The 19,929-nt window shown below is 40.2% G+C and overlaps 2 protein-coding genes across 6 annotated transcripts in view; one reads left to right on the forward strand and one right to left on the reverse strand.

Annotated features, from left to right (window-relative positions):
* The window catches only part of LOC133445869 (poliovirus receptor homolog), a 92,068-nt gene that overhangs the window by 62,967 nt on the left and 9,172 nt on the right, over window positions 1-19,929 (forward strand). Inside the window, exons 6-8 of one of the 4 annotated variants that reach the window (XM_061723369.1) lie at window positions 1,153-1,273; window positions 1,358-1,433; window positions 4,144-4,197. In XM_061723369.1, the coding sequence (XP_061579353.1) occupies window positions 1,153-1,273; window positions 1,358-1,433; window positions 4,144-4,155 (209 nt within the window). In that variant the 3' untranslated portion in view covers window positions 4,156-4,197. Of the gene's footprint in view, window positions 1-1,152; window positions 1,274-1,357; window positions 1,434-4,143; window positions 6,369-19,929 lie in introns of those variants that run through there. The other 3 variants (XM_061723368.1, XM_061723370.1, XR_009782790.1) reach the window with 3 other exon arrangements.
* Window positions 10,442-13,971, reverse strand: LOC133445870 (uncharacterized). 2 transcript variants are annotated; one of them, XM_061723373.1, is made up of 5 exons: window positions 13,841-13,971; window positions 13,592-13,672; window positions 12,472-12,783; window positions 11,369-11,489; window positions 10,442-11,269 (listed from the first exon to the last, which is right to left on the reverse strand). In XM_061723373.1, the coding sequence occupies exons 1-5, from the start codon at window positions 13,842-13,844 to the stop codon at window positions 11,170-11,172; spliced, it is 618 nt and encodes a 205-aa protein (XP_061579357.1). In that variant the 5' UTR covers window positions 13,845-13,971; the 3' UTR covers window positions 10,442-11,169. The 2 variants fall into 2 exon arrangements, with proteins under 2 accessions (XP_061579357.1, XP_061579355.1); XM_061723371.1 differs by lacking the exon at window positions 13,841-13,971 and having other exon boundaries at window positions 13,592-13,803.

Genomic DNA, 19,929 nt, shown 5'->3' on the forward strand with positions numbered 1-19,929 from the left:
GGCTCTGTCCTGGGGCCCCTACTCTTCATCATCTACCTCCTTCCCCTCGGCAATATCTTCCACAAATTCAACATTCATTTCCACTGCTATGCTGATGACACCCAGCTCTACCTCACCACCAAACCCTCGTCTTCTCTCCCGCCCACCTCCTTTACTGACTGCATTTCTGAAATAAAAACCTGGTTCACCCAAAACTTCCTTAAATTAAACAGTAATAAAACAGAGGTGCTCCTCATTGGCACCAAATCCACTTTATCCAAACCCGACAGCTTTTCTCTTACCATCGACAACTCCACTGTTTCACCCTCCCCCCAAGCTAAGAGCCTGGGTGTCATCCTAGACAGCACACTATCTTTTAAATCCCACATCAATAACATTACCTGGTCTGCCTATTTCCATCTACGTAACATCAATTGCCCCCGCCCCTCCCTTACCCCCCACACTGCCACCATCCTTGTTCACAGCCTTGTCACTTCCCGCTTGGACTACTGCAACTCTCTCCTCTTCGGCCTCCCTCACAAATCCCTCCATAAACTTCAACTGGTCCAGAATTCAGCTGCCCGCATCATAACTTGTACCCCCTCCATCCATCACATCACTCCTGTCCTCCAACAGCTCCACTGGCTCCCGTTTCAGTTCCGCACTCAATTCAAGGTCCTCCTGTTCACATTCAAGGCCATCCACAACCTCGCCCCCCCATATCTGTCTGTTCTCCTCCACGTCCACACTTCCTCCCGAGCCCTAAGATCCTCTTCCTCCATACAACTGTCTGTCCTCTCTAACCGCCTCACCACCATGGGGAACAGAGCATTCAGCCGCTCTGCTCCTCGTCTCTGGAACTCATTATCACCCCAATTCAGGAACATTGACTCATTCACTCACTTCAAATCACAACTCAAAACTCATCTGTTCAAGACTGCCTATCTCATTTAATGTTAATTTCTTCTAATGTTCTTACCTCTGCTTTTTTTAAATGCTTTTTGATGGGTTTTTTTTAAATGTATTCTGCGGGTTCTATTTTTTAACTTGTTGTGTACAGCGACCTTGAGTGCCTAGAAAGGCGCCTTTAAAAATAAAATGTATTATTATTATTATTATTATTATTATTAACCATTTGCTGCATTTGTCATTTTCTGTTTTGTTTCTTCACAGCAGCACCAGGAGGCTGTTCTGTCTATGGGACATTATTTTGGCTTCTCCTCATCTTGAATGTCATAGCAGCTGTTGCAGTTTTCGTTTTCTGGCGTTTTCGTAAAACTGGGACATTTCCAAGGTACCGAGCCCTTACATACAATTCTCCTGTAACGCTATATGCAACCACATATCGTAAATATCATGAAATGGTTTTTCTCGTCAGTGTTTTTAGTTGGAAAAGCCGGGGTCAGCGAGTCCCGACTTCTTTCAGTCCACAAGACGAAGATCATCATGCAGAGGTACAACCCAGACCTATGAGTCGATTTATTAAATCATGTGTCTTCACTCTGCACCTTTTCCTCTCCAATGTAAATGCTTGTGCCTCATAAGTTGTTGAATACAATCAATAAACAATTACTTACATGTTTTAAGTGTAGTTTAAGTTTTAAGTCCACTTCAGAAGTTGTTGAGATGGTAAGTTACAGTGAGAAGTCTGTCTGTGTGACGTTTGCATGTTTTCCACATCGACTGAAGCCCCTGTGGTATCACTCTTAAGTTTTCTGAAGAACGCTTTTCAAATATCTTTCCTCGTGTTGTTTGGTGCTGTGTTGGGTTTACAGGCCCATGAAGACGGGCTGAACACGCCCACTTTGTCAATCAATGTTGGCCATTTAAGCTTGGCTGCCTTTGCTTGGGCTAATTTATGATGCAGATTAATGTAACTTTACATTTATTCTTATCAAATGTGTCGCTACCAAAACAGCATCTGAAATAAGTGCTGCTGGAGATGAACAAGAAATAGTTTATCCACTAGGACTGGCTGTCATGTGGCTCACCGCTGCCAGGGTCAAACACGTTGTAGTCATCTGAGCCCACCGCCATCATGGCCTGATACACTTTCACTTTGTATGGATGCTGAAGTGATCCGCTGTGGTTCACGGATCCTTCAACCAGTCCCCGGTTGCTAGTGAACATTGGCAACAGGAGGCCCTGTTTCTAATGTTTCGGCTGTGAAGCCAGCAAGGACTGTCGAGATCAGACGATTCACAGTTAGCACAAGCTGCCTGCTCTTAGCCGAGGTTCAGTCTCAGACTCTTCCAGATCAACCATAGCCGGTCACTGTCTGTAAAATTTGCATCTCAACAAAAACAGATTCTCTTTAAAATATGAACGACTATGCCCGTTAGGTCTTTTATTCATGGTTCAGGAGCCAGTAAAGCTCTAATAACGGCCATTTTAACATGATCAAAGGAGATTTACTCACCTTTGGAGTTTCCCCCTACTGGTCAGTCATGGTACTGCACTCTTTCCCACTTCGTGTTGGCCTCAACCCAGAAGAAGGAAAGCTTGTGTTTTTGGCCTCTAGTGGCCCTTGCAGACAGGAAGGGGGTAGAGAGAGAGAATGGGGATGACATGCAGCAAAGGTGTGCAGGCCAGGATTCAAACCTGCAACCACTGCAGGAAGACTGTAGCCTCAGTATATGAGCCGCTTGCTTTACCCACTTCGCCACCGAGCGGCCCCTATCTTTGTTTTTAGATTAGATCCTGTAATTATCTCTGGATGAAGAGTGGGTGTTTTAACGTTCGCTGGATAATGTAAATGTAAGGGGAAGCGTTATCGAGTGGTACTACCTAACATGACGACCCACTGTCGGTTTGGTCGGCCTCGCTGGCTTCACCTGCATCAGGAGAGCTAGCTGATGTGGGTGGTGTTGGCAAATAGCGTAGCAGCTTCCCTAAATCATGTTGCACAAATATGAGCAGCAGTATCTCCCTGCCACCCCTCGGGTTCTGTTCGATGACTGCAAATAACTTCAGGCTCTTCTCTTTGCCAATGACCCGAGTTTCAGTTCTTGTCATTATAGTCACCAGTTGAATATTATGGTTGCTGTAAGAAGGAGGCGAGCTATAGGCATCGGTTAATGTAAAAAGAGAAGACTACACGCCTGATCCGGGTGTTAAAGGGGCTTGGTTAGATCATAAGTAGAGATGATCCGATCACGTGATCGGAAATCGGCCCACGTTCTTTCAGACTTGATTGAAAGCAAACGTTACATCCCGATCAGGGATCGGATTTAAATTATTTTGATCAGCGCATCAAACAGACAATGGAAAAAACGCTAAACAACTTTTATTTGCTTATTTATTTACAGGCCTGCTGGGTATTTTACGTTGAGTTTCTCTATTTATTTAATTCAAATTTATGTTTAAATTTGCACTATTTTTACTTGATTGTTCAAGCTACCTCGAAGAGAACTGCTCTGTTTAAGTGCTAAATGATAAAATAAGGTGAACAAAATAAAAATGGGGAATAACCTGGATCTGTTTATTTTGCATTTGTTCATTATTTTAAATGTGTTATGAAAGTATCGGACCCGCCCCCCCCATTCTTATATCAATTACTGACCGACAGGTTTTGATGACCTGAAGCACCAATGCACCTACAGCGTTTAGGGCTCTGAGTGAAAGAACTGCATTTACGTATCTGTGATCTGGGTCACATGTGACCACATTCCTCTACCGGTTATAAAAACCACACAAAAAGTTTGTTACCAGACCCACATGAATCCCTTCCCCCAGCCGGACCCAGCCAGCACACTAAAGAGAAAAGACTGAAGTCCCAGACAGCGAAGAAGTAATAAAACGTTTATTTGTTATTGAGTCCCATCGTGACATGTATAAAACATTAAAGTAGCTGGAGTCGCAAGCAAACCCACACAGAGAGGCAGGCCGGCTGCTGATGCCCAAATGAAATGCCTCTTTAAATGGGGTAATGTGCAAGTTACTTCCAACCTTTTGAACATTTTCTAGTAAACTGGAGATCCTTTGTCCATTTCTGCTCCTCAAAGAGTCCGTTTTTTATGGATGTTGTCTTTTATACAAAGTCATGGTTGCAAACGTGTTTTGGAAATGAAATAATTGCTGTATATTAACAATGAATTTATTGTTCATAATTAAATTGTCAGATTCAGATTGGAGTTAATCAGATGTTTGAATTGACTCTTTTAGAGACCTCTTTGACGGCAGTGGATGCTACAAGACGTCAGGACGTCGTGTCTCCAGGTCTCAGCAATTTCTCCCACAACATACTCTTCTGTTTACCACTCTTACACCTTTACACTCTGAAATTATTTATGTATTTTTTACTATGCATTTAAAGAGGTACGTTTTTCAGTCACAAAAACAGTTTCACAGCAAAACTGTTCAAACTGCAGTTAAAAGTTTCTTAGTTGCAGGTAAAATTAATTTGTACTTAAAATGTGACTCTAAAAGTTTTGTTTGTGGATTTGAATTTCTCGCAGATCCAAAAGATTTCTGTGTCATATTGAAAGGTTTGTTTGTATATTTTAAAGTTTCATCTGTGAGCACAAAAGCTTTGTGAGCTGCTGGGTTCAGAACACCGGGCCGGACCCGAGCTGGTCGATGAAGACGCTTCTTCTGAAGCTTCACAACACGACAGAAGTGTGAACGCTCATTTCACGCCGTCTCATCCTCCACGAACATTTAAACTCCAGTCGGATCCCGAGAGATGCGTCCTACGTCTTTCAGCTCGGGTCCTGTGTCGGAAACTGAACCCAGCAGCTCGTAAAGTTTTTGTATTCGCAATTGAAGCTTTTAAAATTCACAAGTGAAGCTTTTGCATTGGGTTTGGATCACGAAATATAAATTATTCATGAAGAAATACTTTTAGTTTACATTTTACCAATAGATTTACTTTACGTGCAACAAAATGTTTCTGTACATGTAACATGTAATTGCAGTTTGAGTAGTTTTGCTCTCAGACAGGGTTTTTTTTTTATATACCTCAACTGAAACAAGAAGTCAACCAAACACTGTCAACATTGAATTTATGGTAGGAAGAAGACGGTTTAACCGCCTTTTCCTCTTTATCCCTATCAGCCACAACATTTGGTACAAGTGGTGGTTTTTTCTGTTGCTTCTTCCGTTACTTTTTTTTTTTTTTTTCTTGTGCCTGACTGAAAAGGGCTACAGTTTGCCCTCAGGTGTCATAAAGTTGGATATTTTTTACACCATATCACATTCAACATGGTTATAATTCAAATGTTTCCTTTGACAGGTGTTGAAAGGAAAATCTTTGTTACTGTTTTATACCAAAGTTCAGCAAATTAACAAACACCATCACCATCTCTGCCAGCTCAAGTGCAGCTCAGAAAAAAACATCACTTCATAACACCAAATATTAAGCCTTAAAGGAGACCTATTATGGCATTTAATGTATATTTTAAACAGGCCTTGAATGTCTTAAAAACCATCAAAAGCTTGTTTTTTCTACATAAATCCGAAATTCAGCCTGTGGGCCATGTCTCTATTTTTACCGCTTCTAACCTCCTTTTCTGTGAGTGATCCTGAGGGGAGGGGAGGCTATGATAATGAGGCTCTGTGCTAATTGGCTGCCTGAATGACGTGTAGCAGGGGAGGGAACAAAGCCTCGCTCTGGGCAGATGAGCAGCTGCTGCGTAAACTATTAAACCATGTCCCATGCGATGCGATCGAACTTCAGTGACAAAATCAATTCAATTGCTTTATTTTTTTTCTATTGGACTGTCCTAACTGGCCGCGAGTTTAACGGTTTCAGTGTGGACAGAGAGCGTCCGATGTCACGCAGCTCGACGCGATAGTGGGACGCTCTCATTCAGTTATGACACGGTGTAAACGGATCTTAAGCCTGAATTTCGGTTCTGCGTTAAATCGACGCGTACCCTACGCCGTAGGCTCTGCATTGGTGTAACGCGGAACCATAAATCAGCCTTTAGTTCCCTGACCGGGTCACCTCGTCTTCACACTAATTCACACAGGAAGATTTAATTGAATTCTAAACAGGTACACCACAGTTATTATTAGTCACCTCCGATTCCTCATCATTTCATTTCTTATGTTACAAGACAAATGAATCATGTTAACTGTAAAGAAATCACAACACTGAAGGCTCACAAATGGCAACTTTATTGTTAAAAAAAAAAGTTGTATATAAATAACATTTATGCACTATTGCCTTTTTGGTGACGTAACGAAAATGCACAAATCTGAACTGCTCGTAAAAGTCACATGACACTGGAAGGATCCTCCGGGCGGGGTGAACAGAACCTGCAGAATTTGGTTGCTTTCCATCTTCTTTGAGTTGGCAGGGTGAGGGGAGACCTATGGAGCTAGAACAGTCTCATAATTCACAAATGCACAGGACAAGTTTTACAAATGCACGGACCGATTTGCAAATACACACACAGTTTCACACGTGCACAGAACAATTCACACGTGCGTAGGACAAGATACACAAATGTATTTTTGATGCACACACAAATATAACCTGATTTACAAATGTTTTTTTGTCTGTGAGTTGCGCTGGATTTGTGTGTGAGTTTTGAGACTCCCCTGACGTGACTAGATCTACAAATAGGTTTTTTTTAATACGGAAGGATCTGCAACCAATCAGATGTCTTCATTTGTTCCAGCCAATCATAAGAGCAGACCTACGTGGGGGACAATTCACTCTAAACCAATCAGATTAAAGGGGCGGATACACCTGCTGTTTGAACTGCGTTAGCGCTGTTCACATAGAAAAGGGATTAATATTTCAAGTTAGTGGAGTAAAGATAAATAAACACCAACAGAAGATAAAATATAAATAGACAGGATGGAGAGGAGATCTGTTGCTTTTCTTGTGATCCCGGTAAATAAAACAGCGCGATTGGAGATGGTTTGTCGGGCTGTTCAACCAGAGCCGTCGGGAGAGCTCTTAGTCCTGCCGATGCAGAAACTGATGATGAAAAACAGCAGAGATTTTTGTATATTTGCTCTGTTTGGTTTCACGAAGTATTACTGTCCCGCTGATTCATCTCAGAACCAGACAGACAGCAGAGAGCTGCTGCGCTGCCTGACGGGGACAAGCTGCAGCAGCAGGTGGAGCAGCACGCACATGTCAGGAGATTAATTGACCGAAATATCTGGAGTAAAGTCGGTATCAGTCGACTGATAACCGAAGAACCTCTGTATCCAGCTCAGATGTTTGATGATCGGTGGACTAAACCCCGACCAGCACCATCACGGCTGCATCTTCCCATGAGCATGACTCTGCACCGGGAATGTGTTGATCTGCCGCCGCTGTTTTGACACATGTTTGTCTCTGTGGCGATGTCACATTATAAACGTGAGGATAACAGCTGCTTGTTTCTGACCTCCACGTCTGGTCACTGTGGTCAGCTGGTCTGACCGGGACCAGCGCCACCCACGGCCAGAGCCAGAACGCGACTGCAGCAAGATTCACCCCCGTCAACAGGCTTGTTCTCCTGAAAGACACCTGTAGTTCAAATACATAAATATCTCCGCTGTTTCTCATCATAAGTTGCTGCATCGGCAGGACTTGGAGTGCAGTCTGCTGGCGGCTCTGGTTGATCAGCCCGACAAACCATCTCAGATCGCGCTGTTTTATTTACCGAGATCACAAGAAAATCAGAGCAGTGATATCCTCTCCATCCTGTTTATTTATCTTGTATCTCCTGTTGGTGTTTATTTATCTTTACTCCACTAACTTGAAATATTAATCACTTTTCTATGTTAACAGCGCTAACGCAGTTCAAACAGCAGGTGTATCCGCCCCTTTAATCTGATTGGTTTAGAGTGAATCGTCCCCCACGTAGGTCTGCTCTTATGATTGGCTGAAACAAATGAAGACATCTGATTGGTTGCAGATCCTTCCGTGTTAAAAAAAACCTATTTGTGGATCTAGTCACGTCAGGGGAGTCTCAAAACTCACACACAAATCCAGCGCAACTCACAGACAAAAAAACATGTGTAAATCAGGTTATATTTGTGTGTGCATCAAAAATACATTTGTGTATCTTGTCCTACGCACGTGTGAATTGTTCTGTGCACGTGTGAAACTGTGTGTGTATTTGCAAATCGGTCTGTGCATTTGTAAAACTTGTCCTGTGCATTTGTGAATTATGAGACTGTTCTAGCTCCATAGAGACCACTTTATATACCATATTTTCTGGACTATAAGCCGCTACTTTTTTCATAGGTTTTCAACCATGCGGCTTATACAAAGGTGCGGCTATTCTGTGGATTTTTATTCCACCACTAGGGGGCGCTCTAACCGGAATTAGAATCAAAACTAAGACAAAATAAATGCAAATAAGAATACGCTACTTCTTCTTTAGCAGATAGAAGGTAGGTAGAAGCAGATTTCAAACAGATAAATAGATAAATTAATACCGGTTATTTTCTCTTGGTTCTGTCGTTAAAAGACACTGTTAGGAAAGGATCTATTTAGGTACAAACATGTACAGGATTTACAGTTTAAAATCGTTCTGTACATGTAGTAAATATCTAATCTAATAACATAAATATCTGCGGCTTGCATATCTTTTTTTTTTTAAATAGAGCGGATGCGGCTTATATGCTGGTGCAGTTACAAAAACAGTTCAGAAAAGTACTTTTTTCTTGACCTTATTTCATGATGAACAGCTGGACAGTGGCCGTTAAAGGTGAGAAGGAGAAGTACAGCGTACAATGAGGAAGAATGTGAAGGATTTAGTGATGTTTTTGTTCCCAGGTTGTAGATCATTTCTCTGAGGAAGTTTTGTTGGTTTGGGCTTCTCTTTTTGTTTGAGAGAATTTAATGCTACCATAAACTCCCGTCACTGGAGAGTTGGTTGGAGCCGCTCGTAGATTTAGATTCTTTAGATTTAATTATAAAATATGTGTTTTTGTGAAATAGAAACATTTGTAGATTGTGTTATGAGGCAAACATGAATACTTTAAACGTGCCTTAAATACATAAAATAAAAGCATAATAACACACGTAGAATACCAGTCTGACAAAGCAGTGCTGAAAAACCCAAATATCCCCCAAAACAATCCTTCAAATGATCTTCATATTGCTCAAAAATGACCCAATTCACTGTTTTCTTGTTTCTGTTTTTGTCATATTATTAAAACATTTCATGTCATAACCCTGCTGGCATACATTTATTTTAGTGAAATCTCTGATACAAGAATTTTATCGCTTTATGTCCAGACGAAGGAAGGCAAGTAACACAAAGAACCTGTGAAAGGAACTTTCAACTCACTGTCCTCTTTATACGGTACACCTGGCATACCGCATAAAGTGGTGTGTGTGTGTGTGTGTGTGTGTGTGTATATACACACGTTGTGTATGTATATATATATACATATACACTCCTGCACCAGGTACACCTGGCATACCACATACTGTAAAGTGGTGTGTGTGTGTGTGTGTGTGTGTGTGTGTGTGTGTGTGTGTGTGTGTGTGTGTGTGTGTGTGTGTGTGTGTGTGTGTGTGTGTGTGTGTGTACGCGCACACACACAGCAGGTGTACCAGATAAAGAAGCCTGTTAACCCCTCAATGCTTGATTTACACTAATTTAATTAAATAAATTCTGAACAATAGCTACAATAAATAGAAGGATAAATAAAGTGACCAGATAAAGGTACAAAATATTTAAAAGTTTTAAAAACCAAAAACAAAGTTTGGAGGATTTTTGTTTTACATATATATTAATACTGATCATATATAAAATAAAATAATAAAAGTATAACTATAATATGATTATGATATTTTAATATAAATATGATTTCATATATCGGGCATTATGGGGTTAAAGCAGAACGTGAAGTTTTGTAAACATAGTTTGGGTTGTTTTGTAAACATTGCTGAGTTCTTATGTTGAAATGTTCCTGTCTGTTCCTGCCTGAGTTGTTATCTGATACCTGCAGATTATTATTATTATTTAATTTCACTCCTTTGTTTTATATTTTTCCTGTGTTTTTTATACATAAAAACCATTGCTGGAGACTAAAAATCTGTTTCTGTTTTTGATTTTCATTCATTCTTTTCCCTGTATTTATCCTGCTCTAGATGTCTGGCTTCTGTGCGACACGGTCACACGGATCTCTCGATACCGTGGGCCAAACAGGAGCAAAAGAAAACCGCAGACGCAGGGTGGTTCCGGGTTATGCAAACAATACCGTGAGCTCAGTTTTTAAACAAAAGAGCAGTGAGAAAGAAGCGCCTGGTATCTATAACAGCGTCATAGCCTTGTATCGCGTTACCATGACAGCGGTCGTCACAAGGTCATTCTCATGGGAACATTTGACAGAAGACACAATCTTCAGCAGTTCCTGATTGAAAGTCTTGAAAATAACTACATTTTTCAATGATAAAAATAAAAAAAAATACAATTTTAACTTTTTCTTTTTAGTTATAAAGGGAAGTTTAACTAAAAAACAAACAGAAAAGATGGACCAGCACTAAAAATGGTGCTGTAAAAGCCTGCATTTCTTTTATTTTACTTCACTTTTTATTGCACAAACCATCCAAAGCATTTGTTCAGTTTTACCAAATAAACACATTTAGTTATTCATAGCAGGTTCCCTCTTTGCTGTCATTCTATAAAACTGAACAAGAAATGTAACTTTATATTTTAAAAGCTGGTTCAGGCCTGCAGTCAGACGCTTATTTTTGTCAGACATTTTGTCTGTCATTAGTTCACATACAGCTCAGGTTTCAGGAACCATAGAGACGAAGTAATGGAACAGTGTTGGTCTTTCTTCCTCTGTGGTTTTGCCTCTGGTTTTCACACCCCTGCCCTCTGCTAGTGGCGCTGCAGCAGGGCCGAGGCAACATCAGTTAAAGCTGTTTTAAGTGTTTGCAGCACACCGCTTCCATCCACTTCATGTTGGTGTCTTTCAACGGTTTATACAACTCACTGTCCTTAACTCCAGGATGTTTCGTCAACTGCGTTGAGAGCGAGGAAAAGGACGCAGCCCCAAAAAGTTGAGATCAGATATGCATCCCACGCTGAATCTGAGGGCGGTCTTTTTATCTCTCTGCCCCCCCCGCTCCTACTTGCGTTGCCTTGGTTTCTTTCCATTAAATAAAGTTATAAGTACAATTATAGATTTGATCAAGCACAATGCTCCTTGTTAACATTCAGTTAAATAAGTCAGATGACTGTTTAAGGCACTTAACTGGTCCTGCCAATGACCTGAATGTCAGTGAGTCCGTTGCTTGTGATGGCGGTTCTGATGCCGCTCAATTTCTAGACAGTTGTCGTAGATCGGTTCCTCGCGCTCAGCAGATTGAAGGACTCGCCTGCAAGGCGGAGAAAAAGAACACACTTTTAATTCGGTGACATTAAAGGAGAGAGGAGAGGCAGAGAGGGATGCGTCATAGAGAAAGACGTATGCATACATGGCTCTGCGTCTCCGGGCTCGTCTCTTGATAATCCAGGCAGGTAAAAAGATCAGCAAACACAGGCAAGGGACACCGCTTGCTGCTGCGATAATGATGATAATAATGTGTTTGGGTCCCTCTGTTATGGAAAGAAAGAAAGAAAGAAAGAAAGAAAGAAAGAAAGAAAGAAAGAAAGAAAGAAAGAAAGAAAGAAAGAAAGAAAGAAAGAAAGAAAGAAAGAAAGAAAGAAAGAAAGAAAGAAAGAAAGAAAGAAAGAAAGAAAGAAAGAAAGAAAGAAAGAAAGAAAGAAAGAAAGAAAGAGGGTTAGGGGTCACTCAGCCAACAGCAATAAGACTATATTATGATACATATATATATATATATATATATATATATATTGTAGAACTTTCCAGTGAAATTATTGTTTTATATAAGTGAGAGATAGGACCATTGTTCTCTTATTTATGGTGATCATCTTTGATCGCCATTCTGTATGTGGAGCATGCGCAGTAGAGCCCTGCGCTGGACTGTTTTCTTCATCCCGCTCCCGCTGCATTTCTGACCATTACCGGCCGCAACGTGTGTGTTACACTCCCGCACAATAATAGAGATGCATCCTAGACAAATCTATCTGATTTAATGTTAACATGATAATTGTGGAGCTTGATGGATAATTGACCGTTCATAGGTCACCTGACAGAAAGTTAGATGCAAATCCATCATTGTCATCATCGCACGAGCTATTTCGCCAACGAGAGTAGGCCGTGAGTGGCTCAAATAACACTAAGAAATAACATAAAATAAAGAAAGTTAACGAATAAACAAATTAATTTAACAAATAAATCGCTCGGCCACTACATTGTGGGGGAAGAGAATGCTGCTGACCGACTGCGGTCCAAATCCCGTGCGTCTCTCTTCCAAGATGCTCCCACTGACACTAAACGCAGTTTCTCCAAATATCTGACTGGCCTTGCTTTGTCTTTGTTTTGTAAAGACCTTGTTAGACTACTACTTGCCTGACTACTAGCGCTAGACTACATTTCGATCCCAAAGTGGTTTTTTTTAGCCACCAGCAGCAAAGTTCAAACCACCCGCTCCCGCAAGATTTGCATTGAACGCACCTGTGACCACGAGAGTCCAGCTCTGGTCAAAGAGCCCTCGGACGGTAGTTCCCCGACAGGTGTAATTCCCTGCATGTGACCTTTGAACCCTCTCTATGGTGAGTGCGTACAGTTCGTTCTCAGACGTCGACATTTTCAAGCTCAGGTTTAAAGCTTTTGCGCTTTTGCTCAACTGCTTCCCTTTGGTGCGGAAGGTGAAGACGTTGTCGCCGTTCAGCTCCCAGGTCAGCAGGCGGACCGTGGCGTTGGGCCTGTTCTTGCAGGGCAGGGTCACCGCGCTGCCGGCGGTCGTCGAGATGACGATGCTCGATTCTGAGGGAAAGAACATTTCTGGTGAACTAGCTCATTATCAGCATTTGCAATCGGTTTTACTTTTCTTCAGAACTGCATTGCGTAACTCTTGCGTAACAACCCAGGAACCAAGCAGACAACCTCAAAAACTCCAAGCGAGCATGAAATTCCAGGTGATGGTTTAAAGAAAATACTAAAATAACAAACCTAAATATAAAAGGGCATGGAGGACAACTAAAGTAAAAACATCAACAAAGGCTCTTAGTTTTAACCTTTTGCTTTGATTGCATTGTGAATAATAAATGTGGTTTGACAGGTTGGATCAATGGGAGCAAGATGAGATCTCAGCTTTCTTTCAGGATGTTCATCTGAGCTTCACCACAAACTGGAAATAAAAAAAGCTTTTTAGTCATCCAGATCAAATGTACTTCCCCTTAGCGAGCACTGAGATTAGCTACTAATGGATGAACAACCCTCCCTTCCTGCTGTGTAATAGCACTTAGTCGTGCCTTAAAGCCGAGTGCAGAGGACACAGTACAGAGATTCATCACTTTCCCTTCTTATTAAACCAAAAACAAAAGCCAAATACGCCACAATAATAATAATAATAATATAAATGTCTCACTTCACTAGGAAAAGAAAAGAGTCAAGAACAGAGCAGGAAATGACTAAATCTGTATGAAGGTGAGAAAAATCGACCGACAAACAGAAGTAAACGCCTCTGCATCGCCCTTCATATACGAATTATATCAATTTAGTTATCAAATGCTCTTCCTCAGACAGAAATCTCTTTCTCTTATGCACATTCGTCAGTGTAAGTAAATACTACCTGCTGGCAGGAAAGTCCAGAAGATGCAACACATCACCGTCCCACCGATGGCCCAGTATGCAGAAGAGCCAACAATCCCACCTGGAAGCAAAGACATATCTAACTCTGGTTTTAACATCTTCTAAAGTACCACTAAGATTAAAAATCCCCTGATGACAAATGTTGTTAGGCAGCAGTGAGATATATATACATATATATAAAAAAGAAATGAAACGGTCAGAATTCGAGCTTAAAAAACGGTGTTCTCACCCATATCATCCAATTCTTTCTTATTTTCAAAAGACGAGCTTTGAGTTTGAAAGTGTAAACCTGTAGATATCACTTTGACTGTGACGATCGATCACATCCTCTTTGACCTGCTTTCACTCCACCCAAGTACACTTCCTCACCGGTGCTGAGCAGCATTTGCGGCACAATCTCGTCTTGCTCAGATTTTATCTAAAAGTATCACTGAGTATCACTCAGAATTCAAAGTGTCACCGACTGACGAAGACGTGGGGTGTCTGGATTCGTCTGACCCGAGCCCACACAGAGAACAGAGACACGGTTTTCACACAGGAAGTTAATACCTACACTATGGCTTAAAATGCACGAAGCCTTGTGAGTGATCTGCTTTCTTTTTGCTGTTTCTTGATCGGTTCTTGGAAGATTGTGTTCAATATACAATATCTCTGTTCAAATGTTGTCTTTCTTTTTATCTTCTTGAGGTTTACTACGGAACTTTTTTTCCTGTTGAAATTATTTTTTAACTTTTTTTTCTTTTCTTTCTATGCTGTTTTGGATGCTGCTTTGCTTTATGGATTTTGATTTGCCAATGAAAGTTGTTCACATGCGGGAGAAGCTGGCTTAGCATCGCAACCATCAGTCGATGACGAGAAATGCTGCCAAGTTGAAGGGGAGAAGGTCGAGGATGTGGGTCAGGAGGAAAAACACAATAGGAGGGAAAGAGATATGAACATTTCCCCCTCCTTCATAATCTTTGGACAAGCTTGCATCTATTTCCATCCATGCTGCCTGCTGAGAGTTCATCCAATGGATCCACGACGGCCTCAGGAGATTTGAACCAAGCCTCTTTCTCTCCTATTAAGGTCATCAACTGATGTCTATTTTACTTTTTTGACGTCTTATATATGTTCCTAAATGATATACACTTCAACATATGAGTGTCCCTTTTGGGATTAATAAAGTATTATTTAATTAAATACTGCCCAATTAGCAAGGCTAGAAGAACAAAAAAACGTGATGGTTTGAAAACTTTAAGGCCTGAATGCAGTTGGGATATTTACGGACACTTTCTCTGCAGGACTGTGTTTAAAAACTAGACCCTCTGAAAAACCACAGACCTCAGCAGAGGTTTCGGTTTGTCCTGGGCTTTTGAAACTTTTCGGCGCCATGCTGAAAATGAGCAGAAGGAACACGCCCACTTCAGTCCACCTAACGCTAGTTTCCAGTTCACCTGTGATGTTAACTAACGCTATTTTACATTCTTTCTGATCAAATCTGTCAAACGCTTATGATGTCACTACTGAAATAAAATTTGAAACAAGTTAAAATGTGAAAGAGCGTTGGATCGTCAAGAGTATCGCCTGATCTGTACCCATGAGGAGCCTGTAGTGCTTCTGTGGCGACGACTGTCAAGGTGCCGGTCCAGTTCTGAACCTCCAGATTCAAATATTGGTCCAGGAGTGACATCAGAAATGATGCAATGCATACATACAGTACAGATCAAAATTTGGACACACTTTCCGATTTGTTTGAATGAGAAGGTGTGTCCAAACTTTTGGTCTGTACTGTATGTATATATATGTGTATATATATGTGTATATTATTATATATTCTATTGTTATATTATTATTATGTTCTGTTTTTTTCTGAATTAATGGACAACCAGGTGAGCATACAGTTTAGTAGGTAGAGTTTATTACTCTACCTCTCATTTAGGTGTTTTTTTTGTTGCACAGACCATAAAAGTACACAGCAAACAAAACACTCCTCTATTCCTGAAGTATAGATTCCTGCCAGCCTGCTTAGTTTGCACATGTCAGTGGTGAAATAAATTTGTTTACAGACTGCTGTTATCTGTTTTAACAAGACGTCCAGTCTACTCAAAACCGGTTTCCCCCCCGCACCCCCGTCTATTAGGCCAATTTATCAACGAGACGCAGTGACGGTGTAGAACAACGATACTTGTATGCAGGGAACTATGTGGTGGCGCCAGCTGAATGAACACTTGGAAGATTACTGCAGTAATATTTTCCGTGTTGTTCGATGCATCGCTGTCACACAGGCAAACCATAATAGATCATCATTAGTGCAGGGCCTTTTTTGGCCTATTACATCAGTATTCAGTATATATCCGTTGGAGCTATAAATAACAAATATATTAACAAATTTGTCACATACCACCGGCACCGGTTTAAAAAAATATCAGCCAAAAAAAAACATATCAGATGATATTCACTCTGTTTGTGGCACAGTTGTCTTCTAAATGTTGCGTAAATGTTATCGAACTCTAGTTGTAGTTGTAGATGAGTGTAAACATGGGGTCATACAGCTGTTTAGTACATTTTGTTGACACCAGTTTTATAAACAAGCTTTATGCATTTTAAATATAGCCAAAAATCTTTCTCCCGTTTTGAGGCCAACCCAGGAGTTTCAAAGGTTGTAGTTCCTCCACTGGCCACTGGGGCCTCTCCATTGACCCCATGTTAAAATGTCTCAATTAGCATCAGAAATAAACATACTTAGATACATTTTGGCATCTATACTTTGATTTTACATCCATGAATGCATCAGGAGGGGATGAATCTATATAAAGCAATCAATTTATAAAAAATATGGGGAGTAGACTTATGATGGAACTCGCTAAGCCGACAGCTGTCATCATTTTCTCGTCAGTCATTGTTGTGCCATGAGGCTTCAAGAGGCAGTTAGTACTAATCCAGCATTAGATAAAACACACCAATCATTTATAATTGCTCAACCTTAACATCTAAAACAATATCCATTGCAAATGTTTACCAGAAACGTTGACATAAGGTCGTGTTCCAGGTTGCCTGTTTGCTCCAGCTATTTGTTTAATGGTGCCACGTGTACGAGGAAATACACGCTTCACTACTTTTCATAATGCATTGTGGGATATATTGAAGGTGCTACATAGGGATTAACAGATTTCACTACATATTTGGACACCACTAAAGAATGGCAACAGTTTGACGTAGTGGACAAAAGTGATTGAGGAGTGGTTTCAAACCAAAGGCTGTATAAAACAGTGGACAACGCATTCGGTCACGTGACCCACTGGTACACTGGAACACGCCCACCGCACATCAATCAAACTTAGCTTTGGCTCCGGCGCTAGTGGAAGCTTGTGATGTTCTATACCACCGATTTCCTTTCCGATCCCATATTGAGTCAAATTCAGGCTGGTATCGGCGATACCGATTCGATACCGATACATTGTGCTCTGTAAATCTAAAAAAAGTTGTGTATTTTAGATAGCTTAAGAATACATCATATCTAAGTCACTTATTAAGCTATTTATTTTAAACTCAGAAATATACTCATTCACAATATAGCCGAGCTGTTACAACAACAGAAAAACCAGAGTGTGTGAAAAATGTGTTTCCATCACAAAAAAATATCCTAAGTAAAAAAATGAAAACCATTAAAATAAATGAGAATAATAAACAAAAATAACTACTATAAAAATTAAAATTAAAAAAGTAGGTCCTACCAGAAGCTTGTCATTTAGACAAAATCTGAATAGTTTAGTTACTGTTAGGATTTCATGAAATTGTTTGAAGGGTTTTTCTACAAGATTCTACACTGGTGGTTTTTCTCTATTTGCAAAGTTATCTCCTATTCAGGAGTTCAGCTATAGTTCAGCTGTTTTCTCTATTTGCAGGGTTTGTGACTGGGCTGTTGGGATTGTTCGGATATTTACTCTTCGTTAAGTGAAGACAATGGGGAGAAACAGATATTTTAACATTGAGGGGTCTAATCCGTTATCTGGGTTGACATCCTAAGGAGGAAACAATGAACAGACGCTGAAGGTCTGATATGTTTTGCAGAGGGGGTTCACGTACAAAGAACACCTCCCTTTTTAGTATAAATACGACTGGATCCATGACCACAGGGTGCATTTTCTCTCCTACCTTTGTGGTTTGAGAAAAGTGTACCTCCGGCCGGAAAACATTGTGCATGATATAATATAAGCTTGTATTAACTTTGATTCTATTTCACTGGTTTTCTTATGGTGCCCCAGACAAACAAACACTAAGGATCTTTCATTACTTTACACCGTATTCCTGTTAATGATACAGTATATACATTACCACAAATTACTGAAATATCAAAGGTAGCTATTTTCATTTGAGAATCGATTTAAGAGCATACAAATCTGGTATCGGAAGTATCAATATTTCAGTATTGATCCGCACATCACTAGTGGAAGCAGAAGATGGCAATATCGAGTCATGGTGGTGCATAGTATTGATGCTTTCCTGCATCAGTTGGGAATAATTTAGCTGGTTCTGACTGTGCAAGTTCTTCCATTTGCTAGATGAACACATGAAGCATCCATATTTACTTCTGTAAAGACCACGCACTGCGTGACGTCATGTTTTCCTCTGCACACGTCTGTCTCTTCAGGGGAGCATACCTTTTCAAACTTAAGTGTGAAAGTTCCAGTGACTCAATGGAACTCTGGCTTCCAGCGAGTCAAAGGATAGAGTTTAAAATCTTACTGCTGGTCTACAAAGACCTGAATGGTCTTGGACCAAAATACATGCTGGATCTGTTAGTTCCTATGAAGCTCCCAGACCCCTGAGGTTCATCTTGATCTGGTTTGTTGTGGTTCCCAAGAACCAGAACCAAGCAAGGTGAGGCAGCGTTCAGTTATTCTGCTCCTCACCGGTGGAACAAACTTCCTGTAGACCTGAGGTCTGCTCCAACTGTCAGCTCCTTTAAATCAGGACCTAAAACATTGCTGTTTACTGAAGCGTACTCTTACATTAAATACTTACGTGCTGTACTCTACTGCCCTTACTTTTTAATAACTTGTGCTTTTTATTATTTTACCTCTTTTCTTATCATTTTATTTCATTTTATTTTTTATTTACTGTTTAATTGTGGCTAGCTGCTTTTAATGTTGATGTAAAGCACTTTGAATTAACTTGTGTTGAATTGTGCTATACAACTTGCCTTGCCTAAGTGTGATGAAGGTCTCATTAAAAATAAATAAAATGGGATTTGAGTATTAAGACCCGCAGTGTAGCTTTTGTGGGGCTTTATATTATATATATATATATATATATATATATATATATATATATATATATATATATATATATATATATATATATAATGTATGTATGTATTTGTGTGTGTGTTGATAGATAGATAGATAGATAGATAGATAGATAGATAGATAGATAGATAGATAGATAGATAGATAGATAGATAGATAGATAGATAGATAGATAGATAGATAGATAGATAGATAGATAGATAGATAGATAGATAGATGTATAAATGTGTGTGTGTGTATAAATATAAGAAGCTTGAGCAAATCCATTTTTCTGCTCTGAATACACTGCTGCAGTCTCATAATTAATCTCGTAACCTCATTTACTGGAATAATATATCCATAATGGTCTATATTATCCAACAAAACTATCCATTTAGGCCCATATGTTTTTCAGTATTTCCTTGCTGGTTTTTGTACGCTTGTATTTTAATATTCCGCCCCCATGTGGACACCGCCGGTATCGCACCTTCGGGCAGCATTGCGCTGAAACAGGAAGAAACATTACGGCCATAAGCTGTAAAAAACCATGGGTGCGTCTGAAATGCCATACTAAAAAGTATACTTAAATTTGGCACACTTTTGAGTAAATATCAGTAGTATGCATTAATTCAGACGTACTATTTATTTTTTTTTTTTTTTTTTTTTTTTTTTTTTTTTTACCTTGTCTGCACACATATTATTGATTGATACCATGACGGTAGAAACCAAAAGTGTATATATGTGCATTATTACTGTATGTAATATATACATATATATACGCACACATATGCGTACACATACATAAATATACACATACAAACCCAGTGTTTTTGTTTTTTTTTTTTTTTTTTTTTGGGGGGGGGAGGGGGTGCGGGGGGGGGGGTGACGACATCCACTGCCAATCCAGGAAGCAGGAACACACGGAGACACACGTCAAGCACTGGAAATCTGCAACAAAAAACCACAAACAAAGCACGAAACCGGCACGGAGCCATCCAAAACACGAACAGCAATCGACCTAAATCTTGAGATCTGATCGCAGTCTGAG

This window comes from Cololabis saira, chromosome 6, assembly GCF_033807715.1.
Source record: "Cololabis saira isolate AMF1-May2022 chromosome 6, fColSai1.1, whole genome shotgun sequence".
NCBI lineage: Eukaryota > Metazoa > Chordata > Actinopteri > Beloniformes > Belonidae > Cololabis > Cololabis saira.